Source organism: Cuculus canorus, chromosome 19 (assembly GCF_017976375.1).
Source record: "Cuculus canorus isolate bCucCan1 chromosome 19, bCucCan1.pri, whole genome shotgun sequence".
Lineage (NCBI taxonomy): Eukaryota > Metazoa > Chordata > Aves > Cuculiformes > Cuculidae > Cuculus > Cuculus canorus.
Window position 1 is genome coordinate 2,047,837 of NC_071419.1, and position 24,219 is coordinate 2,072,055.

Consider the following 24,219-nt stretch of genomic DNA (forward strand, 5'->3'; position numbering starts at 1 on the left):
TGTATTGGGGGCAGTGATATGCTCTATAATTTAACTTCTGCTGCCACTCGTCTTTTAGCAGGAGAGATGATTGGCTTATTTTTAAGTAATAATTGGTCTCTTGTTTCTGAAAAAATTAGAAAGCAATCGAGCTGCGTAGCACCCAGTTGCCACAAAATGAAAGTGTAAAGCCACATGACTTAACAGCAGTGTAATCATCAGTCGTGTCATTTGCTGTATGTAGAATTCACCTTTAATAGGACAATTACTGCTGATAAAATGCAATTGCACTGCTGTTTTCTACTCCGCTGGATGACAGGGTAAATCTCCTTTTCTGCCCTAGGATAATCACGCCTGCTTTCTAAGAGTTATTTCCACATGGGAAGGAATACCATGGGGTTTAGGTTTTATTCTGTTCTACTGCAAGACACTTGGTGGTCTCATTTAATGTTGGTTTCAATATATTATCGGCCTTTACAACTGGTTTGCCTTCACAGGACCCTGTATCACTATATTTAAGGCACACTCTTCTAAAGAAACAAAGGAAATAATGAGGCGCATAAGTACCTTAAAAGCAAATAGCGAACACAGATAAATCTACTAGGAATAATAAAAGCTTCCTCCATAAAAAATAAAGTATTGGGACCATATTTAATGATTTCTGTATAATAATTTTTTGCTACAGTGGAACAATGTCCTTCGATGCAGGTTTTGCATTGCATATGCATTATATCATTATAGTAATGCCATATTTTCTGCAGCGCTCAGCTGGATGACAGGTAATAGCATAAGCATTCACTGCTTCTGTTACATTAAAAGTAATAAATCCTTAGCTAATGCAGACTGATATTGCCATTATTCCTAAAAACAAAGTGGAAAATAATCTCAATTAATAATTAGGAAATAACTATTTTTTTCCCAGCACATTTCATCTGAGTCTCCTCCAATGCATTTCTTCATGTTAGTGATTTAAGCTGAGTATTGGGGAATGTGATAGAAATAAGAACAGAGGTCAAGTGCGACTGTTACCTCCAGCTGGATGTTCATCCGGGGTGTGCAGTGTCTGCTTTGCATCTTTAAATGACGCCTGCTCTCTGGTGTGCTGCTGGACTGACTCCTGGCATCCACACTGTTTCTACATCTTGGAAGTTCTCAGTAACAATGTGTTAGGGCAGCAAACTTTGAGTCTATTTTCTTTCACAAGCTATTTAGTCTTTAATGAGAGGTGTTTATTTTTATGATAAATCCACCCGATCTGAAGAGGCAGCAGAATGTCCTCGGTATGGGGACGGTTGTCTGGAGCTCAAAGGGTATGGTATGTGGTAAACAAATCCCACTCGTGGGGCAGCAAATGGCAAGGCTGCAGCTGGCAGATGCCGCATGACAGCAGCTGGGATGGCTGAGGACAGACTGCAGGGGCTTCGATTTCACTTCTTCGAGAATCTGATAAATTATTTTGGTTTTGTTAAGCAAATGGGAAGGCTGCAGCTTTACATTTTCAATTTACTCTTGGATTGACCTAAATTGTGTTTCCAGCTCTCAAACAAATATAGCGTGCTCCATTTCTTTCCCCCTTCCTGAGCCAATGCGGTGTTAGGCCTGTGAGGGTGCAGGCAAGGTTAGATGTAGCTGTGCTCATGACGAAGTTAAACTCTAAGTCATGTGATTTAACTGCTTTGTTTCTCCAATTGCGCTATGGATTCTTTTTTCTTTGAGAGACAGAAATTCTAACTGCTTTCAGCACCCTGTCTGCTTCCAGAAGACAAGATAGATGCTGCAGTTTGCAAATGTGTTTTGTATGCTATGAAGTTCATTGACTGCCAACAACGTGCTGATTCTCAGCCCTTATTTTTAATGTGATTGATTCTGCTCTTCGAAATATGGACTCTACTGCTGTTGCTTTGCCTCAGAACACAGTTGTTAAAAAACTATATGTAATATCAATGATGTTGCTAACATAACTTCAGAAACCTCTCTGTGGAGTTCAAAACTCATTTAATACTTTTATCTCCATGCAACTTTATTTTTGTTTTGAAAGGAGGAACTGCTAGTGCTCTTGATGTTTTTTACTTTGCCAGAGGGTGAAGAGGAGATGAATATTCAGTTTCTCCAAGTGAAGCATACAAGTGGCCGGTACAAAACAAAAGATGCTCATTATTCATTCACACAACATGCAGCCAAACTATGAAACTTCTTGCTATCGCGTACTGTGACTGCCGGGAGTCTCTGTGTGTCAATAAAAGTAATGGGATTAGTTCGTAAAAGAAAATTCATGAATGGCTGATAATGCAAAGACGCTGCTCTGGCTTTGACTCAGTGTTTCCTAACCGACTGGCTTCTGCGAAGGAGCACACACACATTCGTACAAACTCCTCTCTGTTTCCTGGGAGGTCCGTGTCCTGTGGTGGTAAATGGGTGGGTAGATAGATTTGTCATGCAAAATATTCCCTGCTTTTAACTATGTTAACATAGTCCTTGCTTTGAGAATAGAGGCTCAGCTGAGGGAATAATTATAGCTGCAGAATCCAGAATGTAGTATTTTCTTTTATTAGGTAAGTAGTTGTCAGCTGATACAAAAATTGCTTAATTTTTACTTCTAGCAATGCCCTAAATGCTAAATATATCAAGTAAGCATTCTTAGAAATATTAATATTGCAATTTTTACCCGGTTTTATTCTGAACTTGACAGCTAAATTTTACATACAAGTATACAGAATGTTGTGAATTTTGAAGCCTTTAATTAGTAGCTGCAAATTTGTTTGTCCCTCAGCAACTTGTATTTGCATAAAGATTAAGACCGGTCAGAGTGAAAGGGATAAAACATAGATGGAAGAAACATTAATAAATTAGTAATCATGTATAAAAGATAAGCAGTCTTAGATTTTTTTTTCCGTAAGCATTATTAAAATTGAAATTCTTTTTTTAAAGATGCAGTTAGTATTTTCTCCACGGTTGATCATTTCTAAAGAGAGATCTGTCGTGAGCTGCAGAATTAGAGAAATTAATGTATTGAGGTCAGACATTAGTATGTAAATGAAGCTTTGCTTTTATTCGGTGTGGCAACAGAAGCATTACCTTATGTTTGACCTTTCATTCATTTAGCCTGACTCAGCTGTGTCAGTCAGAACAATTAATTCTGAGGAGCAGCTTTAAAGTGCGGGGCTCAGCTTTCTTCTCCCCTTGCCTGGTGGAAATCCCCTGAGAAAGGAGCTAATGGAAGAACCCTGTGCAAGGCTCTCTTGCTGGAGACTTGCTTCAGTCCTCTGGATTTCTGATCCCTTCCCCACAGCTCCACGGCAGCAGTCGTCTGCCGGCATTCTGCAAGGTTTTCGAGGAGACTGGGGCTAAGCGTGAAAACTCTGTGTTGTGCCTGGAGTGCCAGCGCGAAGCCCTGAATGACACAACATATAAGGTGTTTCTTGGAAGTCACGTTCTGGAGTAAGAATATAGAATCACAGAATGGTTTGAGTTGGAAGGAACCTTAAAGATCATCCAGTTCCAACCCCCTACCATTGACATACATAGGAGGTTTTAGTGATGCTTTAAATCTAACACGTAACATTACAGAAATGTGTACTGTGTTTTCCAATTGACTGATAAATTAGCGGTGGAGATGGAGGTGAAAATCCCCCTTACATTTTCATTCTTGCTGGACTTTGAGCTGTATTTGTGCTTTTTGTAGCCGTGCTGCCAATGCTTATGCCCGTCTCTGATTGCTTGACCCTTGGAGAGTTGTCATCCCTTATGGTGTGGCGATGGCAGATGGCAGTGAAACAGAAGAAAATGTAGTGGAGCTTTGCAAGTGAGTGTAATTTATCTAGCGCTAGGGCAAAAAATACCTTGTGCACTGGGTTTTTTGCAAAAATGTGCAGATCAGAGTAAAATTCAGTTTTTATAGGTACAGCGTCTGGCTGTAATATACCTAGCTAGGCATTTTTTCTTAATTAGTCGTGTTGAGACCACACTGAGATTGGGTGCATACACGTGTGTGAAATAGAACTACAGAGAATAAACTTGATTGAAGTAGCATCTGTGGGAGCAGTGGCGAGTTGTAGTCTGGATAGTCAGTGTAAATGCTTGCTGGTGAGGTGAGCGTGCGGAATGGGCAAGTCTGAGTATTGGGTCAGTTTTACTGATATGGGCAAGCTCGTGCGCAGGTTTGTTTTTTAAAGTCTTAGTTTTATTTAAAGTGCAAAATAAAACTTTCAGTTTAATCCAAATTGTATGATTAAATTAATTAAGCTCTAGTTCATTAGAAAAGGAAACTTAAGGAAATCTGGGGGAACAGGGTGGAAGCTAAAAACTGAAAACAAATCATTGAACTTTATAAAAGCAATAACCTGTAAAAGCAAGTTAGAAAGTATGTTCTCTTTTTATTAATTTCTGGGGATCCGATCCCTTTAACAGTCTCTGCAGCATTTTCCATAAAAAAATGAAATCTAATGAAATTTCCTCAGCTCTGCTTACGTCTTTTAAAGTAAAGCTTTGTATTTTTATAACTGAAAGCACTAACAACGAATGAATAATGTACCATACAAAACACGAATTTAGAATGAGAATGGGTTTGGGGCTTCCAGGCATCATTAAAATGAGTTACCTTACAAACAACACAACCTTCTTTCCTGCTGAGCGCAAGGTTTCACATTTGGCCAAGGTCTGGTTCAGCTGGCTGAAGATTTGAATTTTTAAATGCATGAACAGACATTTTAAGATTAAAAATAGAAGCCTGCATGCTTGTTGTTTCTTGGCTGTATGTGCTCTTGCTCTTTTGGGAGCCAGAGGGTACTCAGTGGCAGTGAAACCACCATCCAAGCTTCCATGAGAAAGAACAGACCTAATAATTTATTACTTTAAGCTTTATATAACTAAAGACAAAAATAACATTCTTTCTCCTTTGCTATCTGCAGCAGAGGAACCCGACCAAAATACTGACCAAAGTTTTGATTTATTTCTAAAGATTTTTAGAGTCTTATCTCAAAAAAATGACCACATTTACAGATACTTGGTATTGATGGATATAAGGGTGGTTAGAAAAGGAGTTTGTAACGATATTCTTAGAAGAACAGATGCTTTGAGTCACAGCTTGATGATCCCAGCAACAGTGGCTTGGTTGAGTGCTTAAGCACCAAAAGGGGCTGAACATAGATGCTATTTTACATGGATGCTGGTTCTGCCATCTTCAAAGTTCACCTAAATCAACGTGGAGCTGGTGTTGGGTGCAGGGAGAGGTTTCCAGCCTGCTGCATCGAGCAGTCGCATCTGTTGTTACTGGCTGGGCAGACGCTGCTGCCATTTGAAGGGAACATCTGGAGGGGTGAGTGAATGAAAAAGTTCTGAGCCCAGATTCAGAGGGTTGAAAACTTGGCCAAAAATGTCTTTTAGAAATTAGATACCACCATTTAATTTATGCTGATTAAAACCTTTTTTTCCCCCCAATTGTTTTTATTTTCTGTAAGGGTCCTTTGTCTTAGAGTTGTCACATTTATTTTCTTCATGCCTCTCCCTAGAAGCTGGAAGTATGACTTTGAAGTATTCTGTGCTGAAAGGGGCTGCAGTTTGGCAATGGATTAATATCTTTCAGGGAAATTTAGTAGAAGAGAGAGGCTAAAAATCCCACAGGAATACTTGTTATGGATGAATGGCTACAGGATGGTTGCAGGAGGGCTGAGGAAATCTGCTGCCTTTGGAAGGTACTGATTTACTGGAGGTTTGACTTAATAACTTCTACAGTGCTGGGAGTGGATAATAACGTTGTTGATTGTTATCCTCTGCTGGAACAGAACTTTGTGAAGGACATTGAATCTGCTCAGGAACACAAAAGATCAATGTAGTAAAAGCACTGATTTTTTTAGTACCTAGTGTGAATCATACTTATTCTCGCTGATAGGTACTTAGAAAAATGACTGGAGAGAAAATGAAAAGCTGCGTATGCTTAGTGGGTGCCAGGTAATTACCATCAGCTATCAGACTGTCTCAGCTTAGGAGAACAACAATCTTTCATTTTGTCTGGATATGTCAAACGCAGAATAAAAGCACAAATATGTCATGCTGAATAAACATGTAACATTTATTTCAAAACATCATTATCTTGATCAGCTTTATTTGGGGAATTTGGCAATGACAATGAGGATGAAATAATGTATTTTGACAGTGTGCACAGAGGATTTGAAGAAAAAATAATGGAATTGCCCAGAAATTGTCTTTTGAGTGGTGCCAGTGTGCATTGATGTGAACCATATCGCTTCTGGATGTGGTGTTAGAATTTCTTCTTTGCAAATATATCTGACTGTACTTTTTAAACCTTACTTATCAGGAAACATAAAGCCTTCTCATCATTATCGGAAAATAAGTTTAATCTTAGATTATTATGATCTCCAAGCATTTCCCATGTAATGGTCATGAAATTCCACGATACTCATCTTTTTTCTACGTATCTAAATTTGTTTGATGCTGATAGTAAATGCTTATGGGTCTTATCTGGGGGTTCCTTGGCAGTGTCAACTCGTTACCTTCTGTGAGGGTGCAAAGACCTCTTGAAAGGAATAGGGATACTCTACAGCGTCACAAGGAATCTACTTCGAGGAAAAAACGTTTCTGTGGAAGGGAGAGACTGAAATGTTTGGCTTTTAATGTTTAACTCTGTGTGTTAAAAAGATCTTCTTCTGCCATTGTAGAAAAGATTAACTGAGTAGGGCCTGATGTGTTGAGAACCTGTTGTTACCTCAGCTCTGTTGTGGTCTAAAGAGCATTACTGGTAAGGGAAGGAAAAAGAATGGAAGGAAAGAAGAACCTTAAAAAAAAAAAAAAAAAGATGAAAAGATGGTGTGGGAAAAACATTGTTCCAGATGAGGGTGCAGAAAGGAGCAATGCAGTCAGATGTCCAGCCAGGCTTTCTGTTATTAAACTAAAGTGTCCTTATCAATGAGTGTGCTAGAAATATTTTTGAAGCCTTGTAAGGGGATCACGCAGGCATACCTTGTTGTCAGTATTTCAGTTTTGGAATGGTTTATGTGAAATAAATCTGAAGGAATATAATTGTTGGAAAATGCTGAAGAGGTATGTGGAAATTGTAATGTCTCAAACTGTCATATTTTTGAGATCCTAAAATCACCTGTCATTTGAAAATATACTAATTTTTATAATTTGGAAGCTGGATTGGTAGCCACCCCCTGAATTCCAGGACACTGATAATGGTTTCCATCTGTTTCTGCAGCTTGTGCAATGCCTGGGAAGAACATAGCTAGGATTTGTTTCTGCCTGCGTAGAAAATCGCTGTCCTCTTTGTAGTACACAATGGCCAAAGGAACTGTGCAGGGTCAGGGTGACCATGTGGTGCTGCAGTGAGCAGGCACCCACTTTTACCTCCTTGGGGTAGCAAAACCAGGGTTTTGAGAAAGGAGAGAATTAGTATAATACATAAAATGTCAAATCATACAGAAAAATGATGTGATTGTGCCCAGCTCCCAGTTGTTTCAAGAGGAGTTGTGAGTTAACAGCAGCTCTTATAGTTAACGTAGTAAAGGGGCATCTCTTTATCAATTATATTTATAGGTGGTATTTTTGGCTCATTATCCTTTTAAATACTCCTATAACTTGATCTCTGCTTTAGGGGACCTCAGTGTTTGTTCTTGATTTTTCATTATTGCGAATATCTCATAAAATAATGTTTTGTAATCTAAAAGAAAGTCTTGAAAGGCAGCGTATTGAATCTTACAGGAATAAGGCTAACGTAAGATACAAATCTTTCTTGTGCTACAGGTGTCAGGCTTTGGAGCACATCTCGGAAGCAGACGAAGAGCTATTGGACACCAGACGGGCAGACGGGCCGGGATACGATTCGGCTGAAAGCGCAGAGGCTGGCCTCCCCTCTCTTTGCCTCAAGCAAGTGTTTCCCAAGTATGCCAAGCAGTTTAGCTACCTGCGTCTTGTGGACAGAGTGGCTGCTCTGTTTATCCGATTTCTTGGTGTGAAAGGGACAACAAAGCTGGGGCCAACAGGCTTCCGAACATTTATAAGGTTAGTAAGGTGAAGGTTTCTTTAGGAATTGCTTAAACCGTGGTCGAGAACTTAAAAACTCCTGGTCCATGTGCTTATCTTACATTTTGCTGAGTAAATGCAGGCTCTAACAGGGATGCCCTTTATCTTAGAGGTTTAGTAATGCTTTCTAAAGAAAGTTTTCCCCATAAACTCCATTGAACCATTGCATTTTTTATAAAATAGTTATATTTTTATCATTACAAGCTCCCAAAATACCTGGCCTAGGAAACTGTCTTATAGGAACCTGGGTCTTCATTCTGCAGCAGATCAGTGATGCTTTGGGAGGTACTATTTGCAGTCTTAGTCAACATGTCATGTTCCCGGTAAATTGTAGGAATACCACTGCAAAAATGTGACAGGAGAAATTGGGTCACTTGAGATCCGAGTCCGCTGGCTATGGGGGCACAGCCGTCTGCTCCAGGCCATGGAAAGGGCTTCCAAGTGCCGGTTGCTGCTGTACCGTGCACTAAGGATTTGCATTGTGAAATTGCAACTGGCAATGGCAGGAACTCAATTTATTTTTTCACTTGCTTTTTATTTGCAAGGTTTTTTTTCATTGTTTTTATGGATGTATCTGTTCTAGTCATGGTACAAATATCTCATTTTCTGTCTTTCATTGACAATGACAAAAGAAATAAGCAGCAGCAGCAGCAGATGTACTCTTAAAATACAGATCCTGTTTCTATGCAGATGCATTTAACATTCAGGAATGAATATAAACAATTCAATTTATACAAATTAGGATATATAGAAAATGACTGAAGGCATCTGCTCTATCCACAGACCAGAAAAGGATTGTTTCCAGTTCTGTGTTTTCTATTGTTTAGTCCAGCCTTGGTTTGGCACTTGTCAGAGGAACAGAGTAAATGCCAACATTTTCTTTTAAGAATATTAAAATAAATTGCCTTATCTCAGTGAAATGGTGTTTGCAGTCTCCTAATGCATCTTAAACTTTTTAATATTGGCAGATATTTTATTTTTCCCCAGAGAATCTATACCAACTATGTGGCCCTTCCCTGAAATGCAGTCATTTCCACTCATTTCAGAAATAAGATCACGTCTCTAGGGTGTGCGCTGCATCACTTTTTGAGAATAGAATGGTACACAGGGGTGATGGGGTGTGTGTGCGCGTGTGTGGGCATATGGATGCAGAGACTATCCACTCAGATTTAGCTAATCAAAATCTGTTCCACTTCAATAATTTCTTCATTCTAAAGCAATAACTAAAAGGGAAATGCCGAACATGGCTCTAGTCCTTGCTTGGATGCTACCTAAGACTCTTTTGGGACTGTCTAGGCCAGACCTTAACTCTCTGACTTAGGAGAGCTCTGCTTAGGCTACAAAAGAGTAAGATTGTCTGGTTTTGGGGAGTTGAGGTTTTTGTTTGTTTGTTTTCTGGCTAGAAATTTTGGCCAGCTCTTTGGCTTGTGCACTGGTTCCAGCCAGGCTGCCAGACATCTGGAGATCCTGGACAGATGGCTGGTTCTTACACACTGATCAGCACCGCGCTGCAGGCTCGGGCCACACAGGCAGCAGGTCTCCTACATGTGCTTATCACCAAACACCCAAGACGGACCCAGCGGTGCTGCTGTTCTCCCTGCAGTGTTCGGTAACACACAGGGTAAATCTGGTCAGTGGTGGGGAATGGAGAGGTCATTTTGTGTCTGAAAGTCCTCCTCCAACCTTTCCCAAACAGGATCAGTCAGTCAAATAAAAGAGTATTTCTCTGTGCAAGCTCTGCCTGTGCACGTTTGTGTTGGGTTTCACAGTGTACCAATTGATTCGGTTCTGTTACAGCCTCAGGAAGAGTAGAAGCAATAGCCAAGGAGAAAGCTGTCTGTAGTAGTCGACACGTTTTTAATTGAAGTATTCAAGGTTTTCTTCTTTTTTTTCTTCTGCTTTGTTGCAAACCGTGAATAATCCAGTTAATCTTGAACCTGACGTGCTGCCTGTTTGTGGCTAGATATTGGTGTGAGGTTGCCCATGCCAGCTGGATTAAGGTGTGTCCTTCTAAAAAGGGCCACTCCTGCCCAGAGCTGCTTCTGGCAGAGGTGGTGCCTGTGTGATCTGAACAGGCAGCAGCAGTTATGTGCAGGAGATGGAATATTCAGGGCCTTTACCACTTCAGATACATAAACATACCGACCCCTTGTTTGTTTAATATCTGGATGTCTTTTATCAGACTAAGCGTGCTATGGTGGATGTGTACATATGACATGGGTAAACTTTTCTCCCAGTCTTCTCTCAGTTGCCCTTGCAGAATATTTTTTTAACTTGGAAGTTTGGACGTAGTAAGAATTTCTTCTTTATTTTGTCTCTTTCTAACAGAAACTGCAAGCTGAGTAACAGCAGTTTTTCAATGGCTTCTGTAGATATCTTATATATTGATATCACGAGAAGGTGGAACAGCATGGGAATTGAGCACAAAGAATCAGGTAATGCTGTTTTGTATTTGAAGACTATGGAAGCTGATTTTTGTAGATTTGTAGCTCAAACACCTCAAACATTTAGTAAAAAGAATGAGAACAAGGCATGTACATCTGAGGCATGTACAACAAATTCCTTTGTTTAGTTCTGTGGCAGTTTCCTTTCACCTCTGTCTTAGTTTTCAATATATTTATAGGAGCAAATCTTCTGCAAGGCCCTTCTTACGCTTGCAATTTTACATTTGTAATTCTTGTTGCTGTTTGCAGGGGAGTGTTTAAAAACATTCCCAGTGGAGCCTCCAGTTGAATTACGGTGTAAGGAGGTATGTCTATATTAGAGTAGCTTGCATGGTCTAGCAAAAAACAACCAGACAAAGAGCTATGCAGGAGGTAGAAATAAATACACTTAAATTCTCTTTTTTATTTAATTCTGTTCCTTGAACATGTTACTTTGGGGACAAACAAAACTACCTGTATTACTTTTCATTCCCCAGAGAATTCTCTCCCAGTAGTATGCTCCCTGTTTCATTTTCATAGTCTTTTTGATGGGTGAGGGAAGGACAATAGCTTTTGCACAAACTCGTGCAGCACTCAGCTATTAAATAGGCTCTTAGTAAGGGTGAGTCGCTGCGGGTTTTGCTACAAGCACTGCTTCATGGATATTGTGTTCCTGGTGGCTCATGCAGGAACGGGAGTCAATTAGGGACTTCTAAACATTTTTACATCTAACTTAGATTGTAAAGCTAAGGGTACAAGTGTACTCGGAGAGACTGAAAGAATGATTTTTCTATAAGAAAGAATGAAAGAATTATTTTTCTATAAGAAATTCATCTCCCCCAGCGAGCATTCACTTCTGTGCCTTCTTACTGTCAGAGGCACCTGCAGGAGAGCGGGGTCAGAACCGTGGTGCGCCACTCCCTGTCCTTGACCTTGCACAGCCTATGGGAGAAACATTATAAGTCATTCATGTAAATTATTTACTTCCAGTTTAGGAATATGCATTTAAATTAAAATGCAGTACTTAAAGCTGTTAGCCAAGAACAGAGACTATGGGAGGCTGTTTGCTAAACAGCACTAAGGATTTTCTACAGCTTGAAAGCCAAAAGGAAAAATGTTTATTAGACTGTGTGATCTTATTCCCAGCCTCCTTGATGATTTACTGTGTTACCATCGCATTTCTTCTTGATAATGCAGTTGAGTGGTTACAAAAATGAATATAAATACTTTCTGTTACCCTGTTGCATTTAGAATATTAAGCTTTTACAAGAAATCCCCCACAATTTAATAAGCAGGCTGGAGGGAGCATTCCAGCCATGTTTTTTTTTTTTTTCTGTTGAAAACTTGATTGTATTGTTTGGTTATTTGTTCTGGATTTACAGATAAACAGAAAAATCAGTTTCATCTCCTTAAAAAAGGACATCTCTTTCTGAGTGTCCAGATGCCTATTGTCTAAATCACACCATTCAGTCCGAAGTTACAAACCGCCGTCAGTTTACCAGTACCCACGGTGGAGTTTGTCCACCTTCACTTGTGGGCTTTGAAGACAGATTTTTCATAAGTTCCTTTCAAAGGAAAACAAGCTAATTGAAAGGTCAATGTTCTTCTTTCATGAGTTTGGCTCTTATCTTCTGCTCAGACCAAAGGTCGGGTGTTCTTCGATGTAGTTACTTTCCCTGCAGTGAGAAATGGTTATAATGGTTTCGCATCCACTCTGATAACCCTCAGACCCCAGTGCTGACTGGGTGTGTGCAGATCACTAAGATAACTGTCTGATGTAAATGTTCTCTCAACTAAAAATCTCTTCAGCCTGACTTTTGTATTTGTTTTCCCACCCTTGTATAAAATACATCAAAAATAATAAAATAATTTGTGAGAGTGGGGTCAGGTATGACAGCAGGGATGTCATTTGGATGTAATCTTTTTTTTGAATATATGAAGATGCTTCAGAAATGTTAATGAAGTTTATATTTGTATGAAATAGATGAGTATATTTTGTCTTGCTTGAACATAGGTATCCTATAATATCCTGTAGAGTCTGTGAACATGAAGCCAGATGAGATAAGGCAAAAGGAGAATAAGTGAAACAGACTCTTCACATGGCTCATAGGATAAATTCAGACCTAGGGTTAAGAGGGAGAAAACGAAGGTGTGGTGCAGAGGAGGTAGCATGGGTCATTATGCAAGAGCTCCCCTACTGCTTGAGGTTGGGGTCTCCTTAATTTCACAAGTATGTAAAATCTGATGTTTGCATTCCGCATTTCATTGGGGTGCCAGTCATTTCTGAGGTCAGCTGAGAGAAACTCACCAGCACAAATAACAGAAATGCAAGTGAATCTTCAGGCTTTCAGAAATCCAGATTTGTTGAGAGTTGCGGTGAACCGGATGTTTTCTAGGTGTTCAGACACAAACTCCAGCGTTTTTTCTGCTGGATCTGTGTTTGGCCCCTCTCCAGCTATAACCAATGCTGTAACTGTTGCTGGTGTAAACCAGCACCTCCTCACTCTTTTCATTAAATGCTTCACATGAGTGTCACTTACGGAGGAGAAAGCCTGTGCACTACCCTGCCTGCAGCTCACCGTGAATGATAAAATAGTTTCCTGAGCTGGCAGCTGCTGCTTTCAGATAACCCAGCCATTCCTTTGCAACTATTTTACAGCCAAGATCGTAAGCAACCTCAGCTGCAGCCTTAGTTGAGAGAAATTATACTTCAGAATCTAATTGTCATATTTTGAAAAGCTGCCTTTCCTGCAGCATCAATAACCCGACGTGTAGTTAAAACCCCCAAACCTTTCAATATCTCATCCTACAATAATTTTAAGTGTATATTCCAACTGGGAGAGGCAGTTAAAGCACAAAGCAACTATACTATTCCCTTCTGCAAACCCCATTGTGGTCTGGCTTCTTAATTAAGAATTAAAGTAGGTATTACTTCAAGGTTTTAAGTACAATAATTAGTGTTAACATGCAGCCCCTCTTTCTCTTGGCCATGGTAATGGGCTATTAGTAAGATGCGATCCAGCAGCACTTGCGGAGTCTGTACTGCAGCATGTGGCTTCCGCAGGGGACTTTTGTTTGCAAAGGGGCAGAGCAGAGCGTTTTATTAGAGCAGAGAAATTTCTTGGCACTGTACCACTTTCCCTTCGTACACACTTCAACTGTTCGTTTTTCATTCAATTGAAACCAAACTGCTGTTGTAGAGTTACTGGGTATAGCTGGAGAAATGGCCTCTTCACCTTCAACAGGAAGGGTTTGTACCTAGTGCAGCCTTTGTGAAAAACGCTACACTTCAAATAAACTCAATTCTGTGATAAGGTGGTACTTGGTAATGGGGTTATCTTTATTGTGCCACAGACTGAAATGGCAGGCTGTTTCAGTAGTTCTACGTTTGAACTTTTGTTTTAGGTCTATCTCTGAAAATACAAGGTTTAAATGACCCCTTTCAGGTGCCGATACAAACTTGTTTTTCTCTCCAAGTGGATTGTTTTCCTTGAGGCTCAATATGTTACTGCGTGTCTGGTTTGGTTTCAATTTAATATTTGGGGCAGCAGAAATCAAGGCTGATTTCACATCAGTTGAATTGTACAACATCTGGAACTCAGTTGTTGCTGTGCCGGTTTGCCTCAAGATGACAGGCTGCTGGTCAGGCTGATGTCTGCAAAACTAGAAATAGCCATACAAATAGAAAGTTGTCTTCTGGTGTTTGAAGGACAGACTTTCTTTTCTTAGTGAGAATTCTAGATGGCTGCTGTAGAAATTAAAAGATGTTAACTAACACGATTATTTGTGTCCACACCTGGTACATGCACATCTGGCCTTGCTGCCAGAAGTAAATGAGATAGTACTATGCTTACAGAATGCAGTTTGTTAGGGAACACTGTGCTACGAATCTCCTATAAACACCTTTTCCTTGCAGGAATGTGTTTGCAAGCCTTTGTTGAAGCTTTCTTCTGTCTGGCTCAGAAGAAATACAAGTCCCTCCCCCTTCACGAGCAAGTGGCATTGCTGGTCGAATTTTGTGAGTATCATCTGGCTGCCCTGGATGAAAAGCGCCTGGTTTGTGGCCGCGGGATCGGGGAGCGCCGGAGTGCAGTGGTTCCATGTCAGACAGATGGACTTCACCTTACACCAGCTGCACATACCCCCCTTCACAGTCGCACGACCACAGCCACTAAACTTGCGGATTATAGAAATCATCGCTATTAATGATGCAGATTAATCAGGATAGAAGTGAGAGTTAGTCCCCAGGTATGTACCCGTACTGCAGGAAGAGAGGCAGACTCCTGCATAGTCTGATAGTCACAATTATTTATTTCAACTTTTTTTATTTATGCTCTTTAAAAATTCTGCTGCAAGCTGCCGCTCTCAAATAATGATCATGGCAATGGCTATTAATTTACCTCTCTGCTGCACTATATGGTGGACCTTGTATGACAGACTGTGCTTTTGTCCAGAGAGGATGGGAAAGCACCTGTGAAGACAAGGACCAAAATAAAGTGGGATGATAACCAGCGTTATGGGGATGGTTGCGCTTATTGAGAAGCACACTCATATCGAAGGAATTGCGTTGCTTTCTTATGCACTGGATGTGTCATGGAAACTAAGTAAGGAACTGCAGTCTCAGGTTGTGGACTTTGGAAAACTGAAACTTGGAATTATGTTTGTGGTCAGGCTTCAGGCTCTGACCCTTTTCTTTCAGTGGCTTGGACCGTTGGAACCAATACAGATTTGGTCATTGTCTATGTACTTATTTTTTAAAGTCAATCTTAAAACACTGAAATTATATCTTGGCTTCTACTCCTCTGTACATGTCTTTGCCATGACAAGTACTGTTAATTTTTTAAAGAAAAACTAAAAATGTTTATCCTTTTGCTTCCACAGAACTGATAAGCTCATGCTTGCTCACAGAAAAAGTGACTTTAAGTCAGATTTGCTGGATGAAGTGGTAGGTCTGAGTTTGTCTTCAGGTACTGCACTGCTTTCTGCAGAGAGCTTTACAGTATGAAGGCCTAAGAGTTCATTGAAGTTCCAGTGAAACCAATCCTATCACTAACTTTGGACTAAACTAATTGTATTCTGACGTGGCTAATCTTTTGCCTGTTTGTTACCCTATTTGGACCTGCAGTAATACCTAGAACAGATATTTTTATTTGTCTTTGCACATATTGTTTATTTTTCCCCTTAAATATCAGTGTGACTGTACAAACTTGTTATTTAACAGAATATTTTATCAAGAATGCTGGGCTGTACCACTGGAGTTGTACACAGTAGTCTTACTTCACAAGAAATGAACCATGACTTCCATAATCCCAGTATTCTTGGGCTGGGGGCTAAGAGAGCATGAGGCTGGCTGAAAGGATGTGAATAACTTGGTACTTCAGGGCTGTTCAGCCGCATTCTTTTGCAGTTTATTACAATAATATATGTTTACATCCATGTTTGATTTTCCCCTTTTGTTCTGTTCTTTAGTGTTAGTGACTCTGCTTATGCTCTAGTGTTCTTCACACTGCCGAAGGCTGCCAGGCTGTAAGGTGGCACAGCGTCTGGGCGTTCAGGTTTGCACTGGGGAGCGTTACCTGAGCTCGATGCCAAAATGTTCCCAGCTGGTGTAGCAGAAACCTGACCTTGGAAGCGCAGTCAGTGCAGAGTCCAGGGAGTGCACCTGTTTAACAGCATGGACTCAGTGGACACATGGAATTGAGTGAGTTTTTACTTCAGGAAAAGTTTAGCTGTACCTTGTTAGTTTTAACAGCATGTATGTTTCCCAAGTGGCAACCAGCAGCATGGTGACACAATGCAGAAGTCAGGCTGAGCCCACAAGAAACTAATACCCAGCATGTGTTACTACCAGATGTGGGTGTCCTTTCTTCTCTTTGTCCTTTTTTGTAGCACAAGTAAGAGTAGTAGTAGGTGATCTTTTTTAGTTCAACAGCTGGACTGTTTGAAATGTTATGTATTGTACATAAGAGGACGATTGCAGGCTAATGCCACTGCCCTCAGCCTTGTTTAAGTTTCATAAGGATTATTGCGGTATGAAGATAAAATGCCACACTCCAAGGTCTGGCATCTGTCAGAACAAATGAAGCTGAAAGGGTCATTTTTTTCCACACTTACATTGTAATATATCTGAAGACATTCACAAGTTGAAAAATGGTTACTTCTCATTTTGTGACATCTGACATTTGTCTTGCGATTGGCAGTGTGTTACTAGAAAATAGCTTACAGTTTCTCTCATTTCGTGATTGATGTCCTGTAAAGACAGGGTTATAGAATAGTCGGATTTGAAATGCTACAGCTGCGAATGCCTTTCCTTACAGCTTTCAAGTAGTACAATCTATGGCCTAAAATATCCAGGTTTAACTATTGTATAAGCTACCATGATGTCAGTGGAATAAATTACCTGCTGTATATAATGAACACTGGTAAGATCTCTCTCTCTCTTTTGGAGATCTTTATATTTTCTGGATTGAATAGAGATTTTTACAGCCCGTGCATACCCAGGCTGCTGCAGTATGCCCTGGTTATCTCCCACTTCAAATATGAAGGGTCCCTTGTAGAAGAGTCAAAACATTCAATTATCTCTCTCTAGTAATCCAGTGTTCATGTATTTATGTAATTGGAAAATTGAATGCTGTGTTATTCTTGGGTGGAGGCGGGGATAAAACAGGAGTGTACTTTAGACACTTAATGGCAAAGTCACTTTTCTCTTCCCTCGCATCTCTTGCAATTTCCTCTGCTCATTATTTAGCATCCAAAGCAATTTCACATAGCATTTAAAGTTACCAGTCTGTGCACACGCAAAAAAATGACTGGAGATGATTTATTCAGAATATGAATGCTAATGCACTGATAATCTGTTAATCCTGAGGTACCTTTCTGGCAAAAGAAACAATATATGTAAGGCAGTAGGTGTAGCATTTTTAATAGTACTTTCTGTATATTCTTTTCAGAGAATAATACAGCACTCGGTATTCCATTTATGCCATACTTGATAATGATCATTGCATACCAGGGAAATCTTTCTTGTTACCAGACACACAGGGTCTGGTCTTCCTCACTGGGTGTAAATGAGTATAAAACACTTCAACATCTAAGGAATATTTGAGGCAAGCGAGCCCAGAACTCATCCTTGTGGGCTTATATCTATACCCTGAATGTGCCCACACTTACTCAGTGACTCCATGTCTGACTGTAAGATTTTTCTCTGCATAGAGCAGTCACTTGAAATTGGTCTTCTGCCTGATCTGGGTTGGGCTCTTGACACTTCATTGCCCTCTGCCCAAATGCCAAACTTCCCCCATTACAGCTGTGCGCTTTAGGATCATGTAAGGTACCCCAAGTGGGTGACTTTGCTTGCCACAAGAGTTCTAGCTACTTCTAGCACAGCTGGGAAGGAAGGGGCTCAGCTGATTACAGTTAATACTTAGGTGGGAGGCCCTAGTCTGCCTTCATCAGTGTTAGTCCTCTCAGCTGGAGCTCACTCCTGCCCAGGTGACTCTCCTTTATACTCGTTCTACCCCTCAGTTGTGTTAGCCTTGTGTTCAGCTTGTGATCAGGAGGTCAAAGCTCCTTTGCCAGAGACGGGTGACGAGGAAGGACCTGCTTCTCCTGCCTGAGTCTCACAGCTCACCAACGAGAGGGTAGGTGCCCATTCTTGTGCTCCGGGTGCTTCAGTTGGAAGGAGCTGGAGGCTCTGTGGTGACTTGGGAGGGTGACCTTGGGGCATTGCTCTGTTACTGTGGGTGTGGGAGCCCTTTACACCGTTAGTGGCCCGGTGAGTGTGCTGAGGTAGTGCCACACAGCAGCCCAGGTCCCTGGCAGGGAGTCTGGTAGCTCAGCTTACTCTGTGCCTGTCTCCTCTGGCTGTGCCCGGTTCCGCTAGCTCTGTAGCAGGCCGGGTCCCCAGGCATCCTGTGCTGCTTGGGGCTGCAGAGCAGGGTGGAGGACAGCACAGACTGCATGACCTGATGCCATTATTTGCAGCCTTTGCTACGTGGATGAATCTGCTAGCGATCTGCCACTGTCCAAACAGTTTTTGTGGCTGTTGCAATTTCTATGACCAGTAAACAGGTCTGTGCATGGTTACCTCCGTCTGTATCATCTGTGCTTGCAAAACGTCTGTAAAAAATCTCTCAATACTGAAGTCAGCAATTAAAATAATAGTATCAAGTACTGCCTTTGGAAAGGACTTAGAAATAGCTGCTTTCTCTGCTCTTGTGCATATTTGCAGTCTCACACTGCCATCCCTGCAGCAACTTCCTTGCTGCCTTTCTTGCCAGCTCGCTGTCAGAAACAAGCCTTGTGCCCATCCCTCTGGCTGCTGCCCTGCAGCTCAGGCCAGCCTGTTCTCCTGGTGCCTGCTCAGCTGCCTTGAGCAAAGTCTTCGTGTGCCTGTTTGCTGCCAGGAGCAAGCTGCAGGCGAGCTGGCCAGGCCAGCAGAGTCCAGAGATGCTCTGACCTGTGTAGCTCAGCTCAGATTTATCCTCTCTTTGTATTAGAGGTCCTGTCTTGGGTCTGATTGAACTGAGATTTCCCTTTATCTGGACTGGGATTGTTAATGGTGAAGTGCTCCAGGTGATGTCTCTCAGCTGTGTTGGACGCAACTCCTCCCCATCACTGCTGAAAAGAAAGTCTGGCTGTTGGCTGGCACTGGCCCAAGCTGCTTAGCCTGATACTCTATCATGCTTTGCTGCCAGGCTATGTGGGTTACTCACTTAATGATTGAACTATTGTAAAATCCTAGATAGTTTTCTCTAAGTGGCAAACTCATCCCACCTTCGTGCAGCAGCTCTGGCAGAGGTGCCACTCCCTCCACAGGCACTTGGCTGTTCCTCCCAATGATGCTGCACTGTGCTCCTTGCTGCCCACTCGAGCCAGAACCAACTGCTCCAAGCACAAGCTGAGTGCTCGCTTTTCTCAGGTAATGACTCTGTTTATAGAGCTGTCACCTCCTTTTGGACATGCTGACTGGCGTGGCTGCTAATGCGCCTCTGCCTGCCAGTGCACACGGGTTCTGTAGTGAGCGCTCAAGTGTGCTCAGTAATTAGAAACCTGTCCAAAAATTCTGAGTGCTGTCACCGCCTGTCTTTGTGTCTGTCTCGCAGTTCTGCTCAATTACTGGCTTGTTACCTGTCTCTGCTTTCAAACTGGTATTTGTGTGGGAGAGAGATTTATTCCCCACCTTTTTTTTTGGTGCATAGTTTTGGGAGGAGGAATGAGAGCACAGTTTTCTTCTCAGTCAGTTTGCTTACCAGGAGAGGCTTCCAGCAGCAGCAGACCGTGAGCGTGCCGGGGAGTAGGACACGCTACCATTAGCCAGGGCAATACAAGAGTGCAGCTGAGACACTTTGCAACCATTTGCTGTGGTTTTGGCTGGAACTCTTTATATGAAACTTTGCTCCCTGAGGTTACTGTAGTAATCGAGAGGCCCAGGAACATCTGCAGGGTTTGGAGAGGGACCTCTAAGTCTCAGAGACCTCTTTTGCTGAAACCCTTTCTTGTCAGTGGGCTGTTCAGGTCCGTCTGGACAGCAGTAGGAGATGGTGTCTGTAGGGAGATGGTGATGGCAAGAAAGGTCTGATTTTCAGGCCTGGGCTGCATGCTGTGTCTGTGTCTTGTGCTGTGTTCTAGATAGTGCTGGTCAAACACCAAAGGAGGTGCTTAACGATTTCTGGTGGCAGCAATGGCTGGGAACTTGAGCTCCCAGCTCCTTTTCTTGACTCTGGGAGGGAGTATGACATGTGCTTTGTGCTGCAGCGTTGTTGGTCTTTGGTTGTGAGGCAGGACTATGCTGGCGGCCAGGCCAGTGTGCAGGGGAAGTCACTGCTGTTCTGCTGCCCTGTGCAGTGTGGCGCTGGGGAAGCGAACTGCTGCTGGCAAGGGCACTGAGGGGGGTGTGCCTGGCCAGCAGCAGCACAGTTTGGTCTTTGTATGCTGTTATCATCTGCCGCGGCAGCTTGCTCCACGCACACTCCCTGCTCGTGTCTTCCTGAAAGGAATAGTACATGCTGGCATGTGAGAGGCGAGGTGGATGGCATCAACCATCTCACTGCATCAGGATTCTCCGGGGAAAAAAGCATCCTGAGGCTAATAGGCACATGAGACGCTGTTAATCTTAGCTGTTTGCGAAGGAGAAATGAGCTTGTTTCGAGCCTCAGACAGTTTCTGCCTTTCATGTTGCTGAGAGGTGTGTGTACTGATCCCACTCACTGAAACATGCAGCGTTAGGTTTGCTTGGCTCCAAGCAGAGGAAAGATATGTTTACTCTTCTCTTGTCTGATCTGGCTGTATCCTTGTCACCAGCCCACTGCTGAGACTTCTTTTTGTTAGAAGTTTCTCTCCCATTGGGAGCCTCATTTTTCTGTCAGACCCCACTGGAGCAGCAGTGTTAATTCTGCGCCATAGGCACAGGGAGTGATTGTCCTCCCCTCCGCACACCGGCACCTTGCGCTCCCAGAAATGAAGGTGCTGCACAGGAGCCATTAACACCTCTCTGCCAGATGTGGCCCCATGAATCCTGCACTGAAGTTTGCCCAGCATCTCTGTGTTTCAAGGATTTTAAACTAAACTTTATTGCTATCTATTTTTTTCCATAACAACATTTGTCCAATCTTGCATCTGCTCTTGAATTATAAGGGAGTAAAACTGCGATCAGCTTTGACAATTAGAATTCTTTGATGAACGTGTTGTCATTTGGTTATGTACAATAAGTGTCAGCCATGTGCCACATCTCACTTCATAGTTACTTTTCTTTTCCAGAATGAGCTTATTTTCTTTAATTGCTGTATTGAGGAGTTCCACTCTGCCTTTGTAAGCCTGTAGGAGGAAATGCTGGAAGCAATTTTACCTGAGTGCCTGAGCATCATTCCCTCCTGCGCAGCTCTGGGGTGGAGGAGGCTTCCTCCCGGCTCTGCTGGGGCCCTGCAGCCCCCAGGGCCAGGAAATGTTCTGTCTGTAGATGCAGCTGTATTTAACTTGTACTGTCATTTCCCTTGTTGACAAAAATGGGACAATTGGCATCAGCATCCAGTGTTAAAAAGGGCATTTTAGGGCACTACCACTCGACTTAAAACCAGCTCATCTGTCCTGTCAGCAGCCCACCCGCCCTCTGTTCGGTTATCGCATGGATGGAGATAGCTGTGTTCCTCACTGCCAAAGCCGTGTACTCCTGGGGGACATGGTTAATGCCTGGTTTGTAGGAGGTTACAAGAAAATGACCTTCGTCTTAGTCCAAATAAATAACACAGACTGCAATTGAGACCTTATTAACTAACCTTTAGAGCTGGCCTCTGCCTGCACTGAGCTTCTGACTAATGTCCAAGAGCTTTAAGACAAGTTCAGGTTTTGTTTTTAACAACAAAGAGCTGTGAATCGCTGTGTTGTAAGGAAAAAGCCTCCTGTGGGAAATTTCTGGTTTATGATGACAATGTTTGGTGTTTTCAAAGACCCACAAATCCAAGCACTGATAGTCTGATTTTCAGCATCTCTTAGTGAAAATTTGAGCAAATGGAGCAAAAACTGTTTTGACTCAAGTTTCTCACGGCCAGCCAAAATGCTGAAATACTGAGAAGCTGAAATCTGGGGGAAAAGTGATTGTGAATTTTTTGGATGTCCTAAACGTCCTTTTTTCTTGAAGACATTTTGTTTTAACCTCCTAACAGACACCCTCTGAGAGAGCTCCAGGCAAGTGCTGTAATGGACAGGGCACTCTGGGCAGCAAAGACTGTTTGGGTGGGACGGGCTGTTCTGATTTTGTGGCTGTAGGCCAGGCTCTCCATCTTGCTGGTGGCTCGAGGAGCGTTTCCTCTGTATGGGCTGTGTGCTGGGTTGCTTCTCCTCAGGCCATATATCATGGAGGTAGTGCTGTCCTGGGACTCTCCCCACACCTCCTGGAGGATGTGGCTGCTGTGGAGGACATGCAGTTTAAGGTCACGTTTTGGTGGCTCTTAAGTAATTCACAAGGCAGCGGTAAAAACATCTCTGCCTTGGTGCGGGTTACAGTGCTCACAGAGAGGGAGAGCGTCTCTCTGGCTGGGCATGGGACCAATTCACTTCCTATGTGTGCTGCAGAGGTCCTGGGTGGGTGAGATGGTGCTTGGGCTCCCAAGTCCTCCAGAAATCTCAGAATTGAGGTGTCTACATCTGCCCCTCATCTCTGTTCAGCTGGGCTCCCCTTGTCTTGCTGTGCCCTCTGCTTGTTCCTCCATAAGGTGGAATTGATAAAGTATTTTTGTCTGACTGTTTCCATGTGTGCTGCCTTGTGAGCATCCTCCTGCTCACTTGGTTTGCTCCAGCAGGATGAGGTGCCGAGCCTCCCGCTAACCCTGCCCCATTGCATACAGCCGAGCTTGTGCTTTGCTCTCCGATTATTTCTGCCTTCCTTACCTTCACTTCACCTTAAGCACACCAAGAAAAAAACTAATCGGCACTACCCAGATAAATCCATCTGGTCTCTGTCTCAGCCTCATTTAACCTCCCATTGAAGAGATTGTATCACATGGAATTCAGCTGAAACCTATTACCTTGCATGCCCAAGCATATCATATCGAATTACCCTCACCCGCAGGCCTGCGGTGTTTGCTAATGGCATCTTTTAAGTTTGAGGTAATTTATTTGAATGTGTTTCTATTCCATAGTGCAGCAGGGGTTGTGGGCTGGTGTTTTAAGCAGAGCTCAGCGAGGGAATGCTGATGGGCTCTGCAGGAAAATCGGGAGAAGCTGAAGGCAGGCTGGCTTCACCTCTGAGCAAGGGAGTGCTGAGTAATGTCCTTTCCCAGTATTCCCATTCCTCACCTCTGGCCCTGTACAAAGCAAGCCTTGTAACTGGTTGTGGCTGCTCACAGCCAGAGATCCAGGAGGGCACAGTGCTCTGTGTGACTTTGTTGGTTGTCACCTCCCCTGGGTTCCAGGGAGCCTGTGATACCCCCTGCATTCAGGAGTTTCCCAGGAAGGAGGGAAATATGCATCCCCATGCTCTGCAGCTCCCTGGAGCCAACAGCAGTGTTGCCCTGCGGATGTGCTGGAGCTGGGATTTGTCTGCCTGCCCAGGGGAGTAAGGACTCACAGGGAGCCAAGGAGAAAGTGGAAATATGAGTTGGAAACACAAACCCATCTACCCCATTGGTAGTGTTGAACCTCACGTTTGCCTTCTTGTCAGCCCCGGGCTCCCAGCCCTGCTTGCTCAGGGGGTGAGGGAGGACTAAGGCTTCCCATTGGGAAAACAGTGACTGTAATAAATCAAAGTCCATCAGCTTGGGATCTCTGTTATTCAGATTTCATTCCTCAAAGATATGGCACAGAAGTATGGCTGAGGTTATTCAATTATTGCTCACAACAGCAAAGGAGGAATCTGATGATGTGACGGGGCTCATCAATATTATTTATGTGAAGAGGAGCTGTGTGTGCAGGTGGGAGGAAGCGGCAGAAATCCTACAGGTGGCCCAGTCTTTCTCTCTCTTCCCTCACCTCCTTTTTTTAATAACCAAATAACCTAATTTGGTGTCTCTCTAAGATCAATAATGGTGTGGGGCACATAATGACAAACAGTAGATGTTTTCTCCCAAGGGAAGGGAGGTCATCTCCAACTGGAGCTTGCCAGCAGCTTTCATCCTATTGCAGCCAGGTGGAGGTGGCACAGCATGGAAGAAAGAAGTAGTCCCGCTGCACCTTCCTTGCTAGCCCTGTAACTTTCATCTACTCTTCTCTGTTAACATTGTTCTTAATTGGTATTTCAGGGGGGTGGTGGGGAGCTGGCTCCCGTTCTGCCCTGTGTGCTCCTCCA

The 24,219-nt window shown here is 42.8% G+C and overlaps 1 protein-coding gene across 3 annotated transcripts in view; it reads left to right on the top strand.

Annotated features, from left to right (window-relative positions):
* Positions 1 to 17,638, top strand: part of TTLL11 (tubulin tyrosine ligase like 11) — a 44,303-nt gene extending 26,665 nt beyond the window's left edge. The window contains exons 7-10 of one of the 3 annotated variants that reach the window (XM_054084215.1): positions 7,738 to 7,995; positions 10,345 to 10,451; positions 14,356 to 14,687; positions 15,321 to 17,638. In XM_054084215.1, the coding sequence (XP_053940190.1) occupies positions 7,738 to 7,995; positions 10,345 to 10,451; positions 14,356 to 14,645 (655 nt within the window). In that variant the 3' untranslated portion in view covers positions 14,646 to 14,687; positions 15,321 to 17,638. Of the gene's footprint in view, positions 1 to 7,737; positions 7,996 to 10,344; positions 10,452 to 14,355 lie in introns of all 3 variants that reach the window. The other 2 variants (XM_054084214.1, XM_054084216.1) reach the window with 2 other exon arrangements.
* Positions 17,639 to 24,219: the final 6,581 nt, after the last annotated feature.